The sequence below is a fragment of the Podarcis bocagei genome (assembly GCF_964188305.1).
Source record: "Podarcis bocagei genome assembly, chromosome: 8".
Classification (NCBI taxonomy): domain Eukaryota; kingdom Metazoa; phylum Chordata; class Lepidosauria; order Squamata; family Lacertidae; genus Podarcis; species Podarcis bocagei.
In genome coordinates this window covers 6,010,465-6,023,835 of record NC_138133.1, presented here as the reverse complement: position 1 = coordinate 6,023,835, position 13,371 = coordinate 6,010,465, and the positions used below count along the sequence as shown (strand labels likewise).

Here is a 13,371-nt window from a genome sequence, read left to right as displayed (position 1 = left end):
AATTTCAGTGCTTCATGTCTCCTTTTCTTCTAAGCAACACCTACCAAAGTGCAACAGCTTCTTGTTCTGCTTTGGACTTCCCTTGGGAGTTTTAACTTTGTCTCTCTTCCTCCCCTCGTCTCTCTACCCTCCTCAGCAAACAGAAAAGTTGGCTGTGCCGTCACTTCATTGCTAGCCTCGGAGTTGACAAAGGAAGATGCTCTGGGTTCAAGCAAGCAAAACAAGAAGCTAAAGAAGGATAAAGACGGAGAAGCAGAAGCCCCCAATGGAGATACTCCGGATGAAACTTTGACGGAGGGGAACAGCCGCCAGAGCTAGAGCCCAGGCTAGGACTAAAGCCTGTGGCAGGAGAGAGAGACACACATGGCAGAGGAATTAAAAAAACACTGAGTCACTTTGCAGTCTTTGATTTTACTTTTCACGGGCATGAGACGAGGAGACAAATAATGTAATCACTTCTGCCTTGCCCCCTTCTAGGGCTGTTTTACAACTTCTTTTAAGCCTTTTTATACCACAGTACAGGACATCTCGTCTTGAATCTGCCACCTGCCTTTCTCAAAATCAGAACTGCAGAGCTTTCTGCTGAGCATGCACCATAGTTTTGAGCAAAGATGAGAGCTGCTGCTGTGTTGGCTCCCACACCTGCAGGCAGGGTGGGGAGGACCATGCCATTGGGTAGCAAGGGTAATTCAAAATGGAACCCGCGGGCCCCACTTCCTTGTCGAGCGTGGGTGACGGGAAGCAAGGTCACAATTTAATGTCCCAGCCTCGTGCTGCCTTCCCAGTGCCAACTAAGCATCAAATGTTGCTGAGGGACGCAAAAGGCCTCGAGGGCTGTTTGTTGGACCCCACTGTTCCCTGGTTTCTCTCCTCTCTTGAGTTGACCTGTACAAAAGGTATCAAAAGGCTTAAAATGTCTCCACAGGCTCTCTTCTCTGAGACAAGCAGCATCAAACATCTGGCATAGGGTTGTGGTTGGCCAGTTGGAGAGGGCAGGGCAAGGTCAGAAGAACTCTAGGCCCGCCTCTTCCTCTCTAGTCAGTTCTTCTGACCTTGTCCTGCCCTCTCCAACTGACCAGCCACAACCCTATGCCAGATGTTTGATGCTGCTTGTCTTCATACTCAGAGAAGAATGCCTGCAGAGACATTTTAGTGTTTTAGGCATGTAGGCACCAACTGGTGGCTTAACCTGGCCTGGTCCTACAGAAATCTTCCATCTTTCCCCCTGTAGGGACAGGTGATCAGATCTGAGTCATCTTGGTGGGTTTCTTTTGATCCCTGCAGCAGCACATGACAAGACTCAGTCCTCTCCCCTGGAAATCTAGTCGCCTGAATGGGGGGTTTGATGTAGAGCAGGCACCATACCACCACAGCATCCCATTTGCTTGCTGGCGCCTTGGTCACCCTTTCCCAAAGGGGGCAGAACTTAGAAGGCTGTGTTTTCTAGGGGTGCTCAGGGAAAAGCAAAGCAATAGGATGCTTCCCAGCATGGAGGGGTAATTTTGTCTGCTGCAGACTGCCAACCTACTTTTTATTGTAGTTTTTGTTTTATTTCATAAGTAAAAAAAAAAAGTAATTCACAGTGCTTAACTTATATTTCAGAAGTGTAAAAATTATAATTGATAGAATATTTGGTGTTTTTTTCTGGAGAGGGGATATAATAATTATTTTGCTCAAAAGTTTTAATAAAAAAAGTTATTTGCTCCCTGTGTCCCTTTTATTTAATTAGGCAATACAGTGGGCCTATTGTATGTCATTATATTTCCAGAACAGGAGCCCAAAATATCCAATATAATTTGATTGATTGATTGATTGATCAGATCATGATGATGCGAAGTCTCCTTTGGGAAGGTCAGTTCAGGTAAACCCCTTCACATGTTCAGAAAACCGGAGGGAGACACAGGGAGGCTAGCCTTCCAAACAAAACAGCCATCACCCATGCACATGAAAAGTATTCTGCACCCCAATTCCTGCATGTGTAGCGCTCCACACAGTGGAGATCTTGATTGATCTAGGATCCCTGCTTACACAGTGGTGGTTAGGAGTGTGACCACCAGACTCTGCAGCCCTGGCTTCCCCATCGGTGTCTGAGGTGCACTTGTGTGAACACCCTTAGGCAGCCCATTTGTTCATCTAAGCAGGCGCCCTATATTCTAGCTCTGCATACAGACCCTCTTCCATCAAATCCACAACTTGTATAGTTTCATCGTAGCTATATGATGGAAAACAACAGAAAATTTACAAATAAGCAGTTTAGTTTTAAGGTAGGAGCACTGAATGGAAAATTCAGTGTATCCATTGCACTGCATGGGAGAAAGGCACCACCTTTTAAAAAGTAATACGTAAAGGGCTAAAGTGGGGCCATCTCCTTGGAAAACTCTGTTGCTCATTTTTTGGGAGGGGGTAGCGTCCTCCTCCCACCCTTGGGTAAGCCAATAGACACTGGTTTCTCCATTGATCTGCATGGGATGAAAGAAAGGTTCATCTCCAAAACCAAGTGACAACACCCATTCCCACCCAGGACCCTGGTGCAATAGGACCATTGCTGGAGATGGGGTGGGCTTTTGCCCTTGGCTGGCTGTTTTTGGAGTGCTTTTTTCTCCCCTCCCACCCCCGGCAAATAAATGGAGACACCACTGCTCTTTAAAAACATATAGGTGGTATTGCACAATTGTATGTACTGTACAGACAGAAAAGTGTACTGGCCACTACAGTTGTACCAGTGGCATAGGAAGGGGTGTGCGGTGGGTGTGGGTCATCCTGGGTGTCATCACTGAGCGGGGTGACAAAATGGCAAAAACAAGTGACCCCACGTCATTCTGTTGAGTTCAGACACATAGCTGGGGGGGGGGCACACTGGGTGTCACATCGTGGGGGGCAGCACTTACTGCAGGGCCTGGTCTGCAGCGCGCCCAAGCCATGGAAACCAAGGTACCATTGTATTTAGGAGACGGAATAAAAATGAAGGGGTTGGTTAAATGATGCCAACTAGAAAAGTGGTATGTTGGCTGGCAATGCCTTCACCTGCCCCAGGCAGAAGAGTAGCATCAAGGCTTCCTAGGCAAGCAGAGATTGTGTTTCCCTTCCACTCTAAAGGAAAGTTGAGATGCTTCTAGATGGCGGTTTATCATAAGATTGCCACTTCTCGTGCATGCAAGCTTATTGCAGCCTCCACACAAGGCCATTGGCATCAAAAAGCCAGCCTCTATTCTGGTAAGTAAAAAGAAAAAAAGCCTGTTGTCAACAGCTCATTTGCAAGTAATGTCCCAGTCTGGGAGCACCCTTGGACTTCCTGAGAAGAGACAGAAGAAAACGGGAGCAATGACTGGTTGATGACATGAAGATGCCCCATGAAAAGGTGAGTGGCCAAAGCAGGGCAGTTGCTCACTAAGAACCTTGTCTGGATGTGCCAGGCGAGCAAATACAAAGACATTGGAAAGCCAGGAGTGGCTAAGCTTTTTTTGGTGGGGAGAAGGCAAATTGAAAGTAATGGGGAGCTGGATGAAATCTCATGTATTGCCTGAATAAGTGATCCCAAGAGACTCAAATGCCTCTCGTTTCAGTGGGCTTTGTGTGCTGGTACAGTGTACTCTTGAGGACTGGGCAGTTATGGAGAGAGATGAGCGGACGTCCTGTTTCTTCTAAATGACTGTTTAAAAACAACACTGTAAATCAAGCAGCAAAGCAAGAATCTCTACAGCTAATCCCAACAGGAGCCGAGGAACAGAACTAAGCGAGCCAAAGCCAGCTCTCTGTTTCTTCATAATTAATTAATATCTGTCCTAGTTTCACGTCTCTCGTTCATGTGAAACTGTTGCTATGTTATAAATATATATGTACTGGACTGTCTCACAGCACTTCCCTCATTAGTAGATAATTACGTACGTGTGTGTGTGTGTGTGTGTGTGTGTGTATGTACAGGGGGGTGGTATTTCCCCTCTCTTGCTATTTCTAAAACCTGAAAATTGGGTTGCCGGGGCCTGTGGCTCTCTTGGTCCAGCTCACAGGCAGGATCAAGGCCTGTTTTCCACGGCCTCAATTCTGACACAAATATAAGGGACCAGGAAATTGCAGGCATCTTCCTTCCCAGCGTGACTTCCTCAGGATTTTTAAATAGATTTTGTCTCCTGTCAGCAAGACCAAACCCAGGTGCTTCCAGAGGAAATGGCTCGGCCTCTGGGGGAAACTTGCCGGGAGCAACAGGGAGGCCTGCAGCCAAGAGCCAGCTCTTCTTTTCCGGCGGGATGTTTTTGGTTCCTTTACACAAGCCAGGCCTGTGACCTGCTCTGTGTATCAGATGCTGGAATTGAGGGGGAAGGAGAGCGAATCTCATTGTGGAAACCTAGTGGGGAATGGCAGGCAGCCCCCTTTCCTGGCTGCTGCTGCAGAATTGTCTCTGAATTATTCATCTCTTCTTGCCCTCCACGAGTAACAGAAGCCTCTGCTCGCTGCAGGATTATAAAAGATGGAGGGAGAGTGAGGAGGCTGACAGGAGCAGACATCCTCACCAAGAGCACAATGGGTCTGGGACTTCTCTGTGCATACGTGGAAAGGCACCAGCAGGGGGCACCCAAGAGTCATAGGCACAGCGTGACCCACTTTCCCCACAGAACGAGCAAAGTTCTGCATGGAGACCGGCTGTTTTCAGATAAATAAAAAATGGACTCCAGAACAAAAGGGTCCTTTAATGAATGGAATAGAACCAGCAGAAAGCAGAATGGCTTATTCCTCTTGGCAGAGGTGGAGGGGGCCGACACAGGAGCTGGAGAAAATGACCAATGTTATACATGCATTCTCATTCTCTCTCTCTCTCTCTCTCTCTCTCTCTCTCTCTCTCTCTCTCTCTCTCTCTCACACACACACACACACACACCCCCCTCCCTTATGTTTCCCCTCCAATATCTCCCTCCCCATGCTGCCCAATCCTGCAGAAACAAGAGACTCCCTGGTTCTCTGTCTCCTTCCATTCCCCAGCTGGACAGACACATTCTGCAGGGATTTCAGGCACTGACTTCGCCTGGCTCCTCTGCCGATGGTGGAGGCAGTTGGGTAGGCAGGACTGCTGCAAGGGGGGCACCTTTCTGGTGCCTACTGCCCGAGGTGACTGCTTCACCCCATCGCATGGGTGCAACGGCACAGTCTGGATTCCGCCCCCCCCCATGGCAGACCTTGGGTTCTCAAATCTCAGTGGGGCCTTGTGCAAAGCCAAATTGCCACCTCCCCCACCTCTCGTGCTCCATTCCAAATAACAGTTGCTGCGACCTTGAGGCATTGCACCCAGTATGACCAAACTGGTTGCACTTGCGTAAATCCACCTCTGTGGCCCAGGATGCCTAATGATCTCCAGCCTGGGAGGCTGTGGGGCCAGAGGCAGCTGCCTTGGGCTGTGGGACCCCGTGGGCACCTGCCCCCTGCCACTGTCAGAAGTAGCGGTGGCCTTTGGCGAGGGCTTGCAGAACTTGTAAGAATGTTCAGGGATGCAAGAGAGGATATATTGTTTGATTATATCCTTTCCAACTTGTGTTAACAAGTTCTACAATTTAGCAGAGTAACATTCCCCTTTTAAACTTGCACAGTGGATGCGTTTGCTTAGGCTCGCTAAAGCCTCTAAAATAAGTTACCTGGTAATTTCCCCTTTAGTCCGTCATAAAAGAAATAGACACGACACAGTCTTCTATAAAAGTATAAAAGAGTTTACTCACTCACATTCTGTTCACAGATGGATCCCAGAAGGCAGACTTAAGTTACAAAAGTAATATACCTGGAATCTATCCCATAAAGAGACAGTCCCTTTGTCCTCTCTTGGCTGGAAGCATCTTAGGCTCAGCAGATGTTGCTTCTTCGACGAATGTGGTCAGAGACAGAAAGATGGCTGACCAGCCCTGCTCTTTTGTTACCTGGGCAGGTGAGGTCATGCCCACCTCTAGTCACATGCAGAGGAAGTCTGTCCCAGCCTAGGAGAAACAGGAAGTTCCAACTGGCTGGTCCAGACATCCCCTTTTATGTCCACTCTAGGGATGTTGTACTTGACTGCTCTTGTGTTTCACATCCCACAGAACTCATGCACCATCTTGCCGCCACTTCTCACTCCTGCTTTCTGTGAGTTTTCACTGGAACCTGGAAGCCATAGCTGTGTGACCCAGGCAAGCAAGCCTTCAGCGGAGGAGAAGTAGAGGGGGGTGCCTTACCATTTTGCCTCAGGTAGCGAAGCGGGCTGTTTCTCCCCTGGGGAAGTGTTGGCCGGGTGGGTGCAGGGTGTGGTGAGCATTTCGTGGTATGAGGAAGTGGCGCCCGCAACCCTAAAGGAGGCAGTGGTGTAGCCACTCCTGGGAAAAGCTGGTCCAGGGCCTAACAGATTATAACAGCTATCACCTGGATGCAAATACAGTAGACGCCTGGGTTGCGAACGTGATCTGTGTGGGAAGCATGTTCACAACCCACAGGGTCCGCAACCCACAGCGCCATGTCTGCACATGCGCAAGAACCAAAACCCAGAAGTAACCCGTTCCGGTACTTCCGGGTTCGGCGCAGTGTGCAACCCGAAACCACACAACCCGAAGCATCTGTAACCCAAGGTATGACTGTACCCACTTTTGGGAAAGCAGGGTTTAGAGGGTTGTGTCAGAACAACTGCAGACATTCCTGGATGAGGCTGATTATCTGAATCCATTTCAGTTCTGGGCTTCAGGACCAAATCAGCCTTGATCACCCTAATGAGAAGGAAGTGGGAGGGCAATCCTGGTCAACATCGCAGTGTCTTTTGATGCCATTGAGCATGGTGTCTCTCTGGACAGACTCTGTGCAATAGGTATTGCCGACACTGTGCTCCCACCTGTTCAGGATATGTCTGGAGAGTAGAACTGGGAGAGTGGTCTTTGGGCACATGACATTTATGCTATGGATTGCCACAGGGCACTATTTTGTCCCACAATGCCCCCTCTGATTCATTTTAAATATCCCCATTTATTATTAATCTGGGCATATCTCAAAATTTCCAAAGATGGTAGAAGAAGAGTTTGGATTTGATATCCCGCTTTATCACTACCCGAAGGAGTCTCAAAGCGGCTAACATTCTCCTTTCCCTTCCTCCCCCACAACAAACACTTTGTGAGGTGAGTGAGGCTGAGAGACTTCAGAGAAGTGTGACTGGCCCAAGGTCACCCAGCAGCTGCATGTGGAGGAGCGGGGAAGCGAACCCGGTTCACCAGGTTACGAGTCCACCGCTCTTAACCACAACACCACACTGGCTCCCAACTAGAGACAGGTCTAGTTCATTTACACGATGCGTATGAAGGACAGGAACCCCTTACAGGTACTCCGAAGCTAAGTTGGGAGCAAGGAGAGTTAGCTCACTCCAACGGGCAGTGCATTTTATCTAATCATACCTTAAAAGGAGGGTTTCAAAAGCTTTTAAGTGTAACTGCTTCTTCTAAAAAGAATAAATTGTTGTTGTTGTTGTTTATTATATCAAGTAGATGATGACTTTACTGAAACTTGGTGTAGTTTTACTTTGTACCTGAGTAACAATGGACAAACTCTGCTGGACAGCTGTGGTGAGATGTAATTGATTGAACTTTGTAGTCTGAGAAGGGAAGGGAGGCGAAGCGAGGGGCTTTGTTCTTGTGTTACTCTCTGTATACTGTAAAATAAAGGAGAAAGGTGACATAAGAACATTTTTTAAAAAATCAGCTGAGCTTAAATACTAGAAAGATGGAAGCTTTGTAAGCGTTAGGTTCCAGTTCGCTCCCTCTTGGCGAGCCTGGGCCACTCATGGATCCAGCCTTCCCACTACGGTGGACGCTCGGGATGCAAACATAGCTGTCAAAGTTTCCCTTTTTTAAGGGAAATTCCCTTATTCTGAATAGGATTCCTCGCAAGAAAAGGGAAAAGTTGACAGTTATGGATGCAAACGTGATCAATGCAAGAGGCACGTTCACAACCTGCAGCGTCCGCAACCCGCAGCGGCGCATCTGTGCATGCGTGTGTTGTGATTTGGCACTTCTGTGTATGCGCGACTGCTGAAACCCAGAAGTAACCCATTCTGGTACTTCCGGGTTTCGGTGGTCCGCAACCCCAAAAAACACAACCTGAAGTGTCTGTAACCTGAGGTATGACTGTAGTGCCTTCTGCCAACGGTGAATGTTCCTGAACCAGAATATGCTGACCACAGAGGTACACATGTTGGTAACCACAGTTTGTGTAACATCCTTTATGGAACACACTGTGACTATTGCCAGACTGCAGTGGCCAAACTGCCCACTATATAAATTTATTCATAAAAATCTGGATACTTCTCAACCAAAAGAGCAATTCTATTCATTTTACCTGTTCCTTGCAGGAGGAGTGCTTGGTGGGTTGTAGCAGCAAAAAAGCAATGGTGAACTATTTTCCAAAGGACATCAGAAGATACTGCTGGTCAGGCCTAAGGCCCAACCACCCAGCCTCCTGTTTCCGCAGTAGCCAGACAACCACCTGTGGGAAACCTGCAAGTTAGGAGAGAGCAAAAGCACTCTCCCCTCATAATCAGTGAGTTTTGGGTGAAAATGTATTTGTTATTTTCTCTTCAAAATTATCCTTCAGATATTTATCTTTGTTTTCATGTTGATTGCTATATTTGTTATATGTGAGAAAATCAATTTACATCATTGATAAAAACTATGAAAGTTCCATTTTAGCTGCCAAGAAGACCAACTCCTGTTCGCAATAAAGGTAAAAAGAGAAAAGAAGGTAAAGAACCCTGAATGATTAAGTCCAGTCAAAGGTGACCACGGGGTGTGGCTTTCATCTCGCTTTCAGGCCAAGGGAGCTGGCGTTTATCCACAGACAGCTTTCCGGGTCATGTGGCCAGTAGGACTAAACCACTTCTGGCGCAACCGGACACCGTGATGGAAGCCAGAGTGCACAGAAACACTGTTTACCTTCCCACCGCAGTGGTACCTATTTATCTACTTGCAACGACATGCTTTTGAACTGCTAGGTTGGGAGGAGCTGGGACAGAGCAATGGGAGCTCACCCCATCGTGGGGGTTCAACCCCCCCCGACCTTCTGATTGACAAGCCCAAGAGGCTCAGTGGTTTAGACCACAGCATCACCTGTGTCCTTGTTCACAATAAACCTGGCTTCCACATAATTTCTGGTGCTTGACTCTTCCTTGGCCTTGCCCCTAGAATGCCCATATCAGAAGCCAGAGTGACAATGTCTCCTGTTTCACAGCAGCCCTCGTTTCTTCAGAATGGATAGTTTTGTTCTGTTTTTAATATATAACACTTTATTGGAAGCTGTAAAAGGAATACAGCTACAGCAAATAATGCAAATAAGTCGTCGTCTTCTTCTTTGGCAATCACTTGTAGCCAAGTAAGATTGTCTTCCATAAACTCGGTTTTAACAATGAGTCCGTAAGTGACTGTGGAGGCCAATTCTGGACCCACACATCCTTCCACAGTGGGAACATTGGTTTCTGGGTGGGAGTTGATCACGGTGTGGATTTGGCAAGTGTGCCTTCCTCTTAGCACGTTTCTCCCTTGCGTCCTGGAGATGATTTGTAAATGCAAATAAGTAGACCATAACAGTCTTATGTCATTCACACATAAGGAAAGCCATAACCCAATTTACAGTCATATCTCAGGCATGTGATTCATTGTTAGTGGTCAATATGCAGCTTCTCAGTTTGTGAACAGATTCAAACAAGAAAGAAACGCAAAAAGAACCGGTACCGGTAACACTGGGCATCGCGCAGCCGAATATTTCTAGTGTTTTGGCTTAATTATAACAGGTTTGTATCTCAGCTATTGCAGGTGAGCATCAAACCAAATGGTTGGGATATTCGGAATGAATATCTGAGCATCTTTCTTGCCAAACAAGAAAGGCTTGTTTTGCCTTCATTGTAATTGGGAGAATTGCAGCTGTCAATGACTCACGGAGCAGATGTTTCATTTCTCGCTGCTTGGGGCCATTCACAAACCCTGCGCGCACGCGCACGTGGCGGAAGTCCTTTCGCCCCTGCTGCTCTCCCCAAATCCAGCCCCGCTTTCTGGGTTGGCTGCCGGCGTCTTCTCCGCCACCAGGGGGCTCTGCGCGCCGTAACGGGCTGAGCAAGGAGCGAGCAAAGCAGGCGGCGACGCGCAGCGGCTGCCCGGGCCGGGAGGCGGCGCGCCTGTGCGCGCAAGCAAGGTAGGATGCCCGCCTGCCGCATCGTAAGGAAAACTGGTTCCCCTGGATGGCGACTGAATAATGTTGCAAAACAGACCCAGTGACCCAGCTCTCCCTCGCCCAGGAGCACGCGCGCGCGCGCACAGCGATGCTGGGAAGTCCCGGGGTTTCTGCAAATCCATGGCGCCGGCAGCCAGCCGTGCAAGCAAGTCCAGCGGCGGAGAGCGCCTTTATTGCACAAGGCAGGAAGATGGCTCCGCGGTGGGGCTTCCTCGGGTCCTTCCCGGGCACGCGCTTCTCCCATTAAGTCGAAGGCAATGGAGCTGCTGCTGCTCCGGGCGGGGCGCGGGGAGCCGTCCTTAACTAAACGGAGATGTGTGGGGTTTTGAGGGATGTTGGACATTTCGCTCTCTGCCTGCCCCCCCAAAACCCACTGGAGGGCCAGGTAGTTGCGATTATACAATGGTCAAGGCAAGGCATTCCTGCTATGCTCAGACGCACGGACTTTTTATTACAGTACAGTGGTACCTCGGGTTACAGATGCTTCAGGTTACAGACTCCGCTAACCCAGAAATAGTACCTCGGGTTAAGAACTTTGCTTCAGGATGAGAACAGAAATCGTGCTCTGGCGGCGCGGCAGCAGCAGGAGGCCCCATTAGCTAAAGTGGTGCTTCAGGTTAAGAGCAGTTTCAGGTTAAGTACGGACCTCCGGAACGAATTAAGTACTTAACCCGAGGTACCACTGTACAGAGCAGGGTGTTCCTTCCAGCTCAACCCTGCTTATGCTAGTGCTCCTTGAGACTTGCCTTTATCTCACAGACATGAGGGAAAAGTAACTGTCAGGGAAAGGGTTGACCCCCTCTCGCCCCCCATCCTTTTCTGTTGCAAAGCCCCGTCTCCCAAGAACACACTTTTTGCACTGGTGAAAGGGCCCGTGGGGTTCCTGCAGTGCTCCCCTTCATATCAGCTGGCCCTTAGTTGCATGACAGACAGGTGAGCCTCTCGGGCGTCTCCCTGGGGACTCTCCTGCTTTTCCCAGGTGACTCATTCCTGTGTCCAATAAGAAATGCCGCCCATTCTTTTTCCAGCTTCCTCTCAGCGTTTCTGGCCTCCCTTTCCAGATATGTTTTCTTAAAGGCTTTTGTTTCTGTGGCAAGCCTGAAACTGCTCCAGATTCTTCATTAAAGAGAAAAGGCCAACCATAACATGGCTTGCTTTAAAGGTGAGCCACACAGACTGCTTGGATTGTAACCTTCCATTGAAAGAGCTCTGCAGCTCACATAGAACCATCCAATTCCTTGGCAACCTGCCCTGCTAAGGCTCCCAGTATATCTCTACAATTAGCCAGCGGAAAAGAAAATGTGAGCCCTTAGCTCTGGGACTTATGAGGAAGAGAGGTCCTCTGGTCATATGCAGAGTGCATTTCCACAAACACTGAGTACTTGTCACAACCCACCTAGGATTGTGGGATTTAAGAGCAAGGCTTCCAGATGGGAAGATGCAAGCTCTACAGAGGCCTAATTCCCATCACTGTTTGTTTTGGTTTTTTAAAAAAAAATGAAATAACCACTGTCAGTTTCTCTAAACACTAGTCCCATTTCAGACAGATAGTTAGCCCAGTGGTACACTATGCTCTATATGCCACTGCAGTTATTCTCAGTGGTTGTAACTGCTGTGGACACTCTCTCATGGTCTGGGAAGCAGCATGTATTTTTTTCTTCTCTACTACATGCTGTGGCTCACCCTCTAATTCAAAAGGCTGCTGCTGAGTGGATCTCATCACTTTGCAGCTACACAACATGCCATTAGCCCCTGCTTAGCACAAACCCTTTTTTCCATGTCCATGGAAGGAAAAAGTGCATTCTGCCAGTTGACCCTGTAAATGTAAAACACACACACAAACTGGCACTTGAACTGGGAATTGTCCCCCTGCCCCGCCCCGGTCTACCTGGTACACGGCTGTTTCCCTACACAGAGCCAATCTGTTTCTAGAACACAACACAACCTGGTCTCCGTGTCCACTCTCTTTGCTGCAATGCCATTTCCCCAACTCTTCCGTTCCTCAACTTCAGAATAGAGTTTGTGATCATCTGGAGGTAGCAGAAATAGTGGTGAAGTTTGACATCAGTCAGATTTTCCCAACCTCACCCGAGTTGAGGTGGAGCCTTTGATCTTACGTTTTATCCTTCCCTCGCAGCTTTAAACTGGTGGCATAAGAACTGCTTTCCCATGACTTGCACAACTTCCCATCATAGCCAGGTTACAGGCCACAGGTTGGTTCAGAGTCCTGGAGAAATCAATGGGAAAGAATAAATTGGCCGTGACTAACTTTTCACAACAAATTGGGGCTTAAGTCCAACTAGTTTTGTCTGGGTGATCTAACCCAGGAGCAGGGAACCTCAGGCCAGGGGGCCACATGCAGCCCCCCCACCCACCTGACTTTCAGAACTCTTCCCAGAGCACACAGCCCCTTTGAGTGGCTTTGGCCTGGCCTGGTCTGGCTGGGGTGTGACCCTGAACTCTGAGCAGGGCCAGGAAGGTACACCAAGGGTCATCTAGTCCAACCCACTGAAAGATGGACATCCAACCTCTGCTTTAAAATCTCCAAGGAAGGGGAGTCCACCACCTTCAGAGGGAGTCCTTTCTTCCTGATGTTTAGTCATAATTTACTTTCTTCAAACTTGAATCCATTTGTTCGGGTCCTACCCTCCAGAGCAGGAGAAAACAAGCTGGCATTTCTTGTTTGTTTGCTAAACTTTTTTTTCTTTTCTTTTTTTTTGCACATCCATAATATAGCTCCAGTTTTTCCTTTTGTTAACTAGATCCTTTCAGAATTCAAGGAAATTGCATTGGTTAGTTAATTCAAGGAAATGAAGGTTATTATTAATGAGATGTTACAGTTGCAGTTCTCATGTTAACAATTTATATGTAACATGCTGACACTTAGTCTTATAAAGCTTTCTTCAGTAACCCACATAAGTTCAAAATATATAATGTTAAATGTCGAGCCTCAAATGTTGTTCTTAAATGTTTTACATTAGGCATAGGCAAACTCAGCCCTCCAGATGTTTGGGACTACAACTCCCATCATCCCTGACCACTGGTCCTGTTAGCTAGGGATGAAGGAGTTGTAGGCCAAAAACATCTGGAGGGCTGAGTTTGCCTATGCCTGTTTTACATTGATAAAAACATCTATCGTGAAGTAAAATTCCCTTCTGTAAA

General features: G+C 48.0%; 1 protein-coding gene across 1 annotated transcript in view; it reads left to right on the top strand.

Annotated features, from left to right (window-relative positions):
- The window catches only part of LOC308593683 (protein diaphanous homolog 1-like), an 81,782-nt gene extending 80,079 nt beyond the window's left edge, over positions 1-1,703 (top strand). Inside the window, exon 27 of the mRNA XM_081206213.1 lies at positions 137-1,703. Coding sequence (XP_081062339.1) covers positions 137-318 — 182 coding nt within the window. The 3' untranslated portion in view covers positions 319-1,703. The remainder of the gene's footprint in view (positions 1-136) is intronic.
- Positions 1,704-13,371: the final 11,668 nt, after the last annotated feature.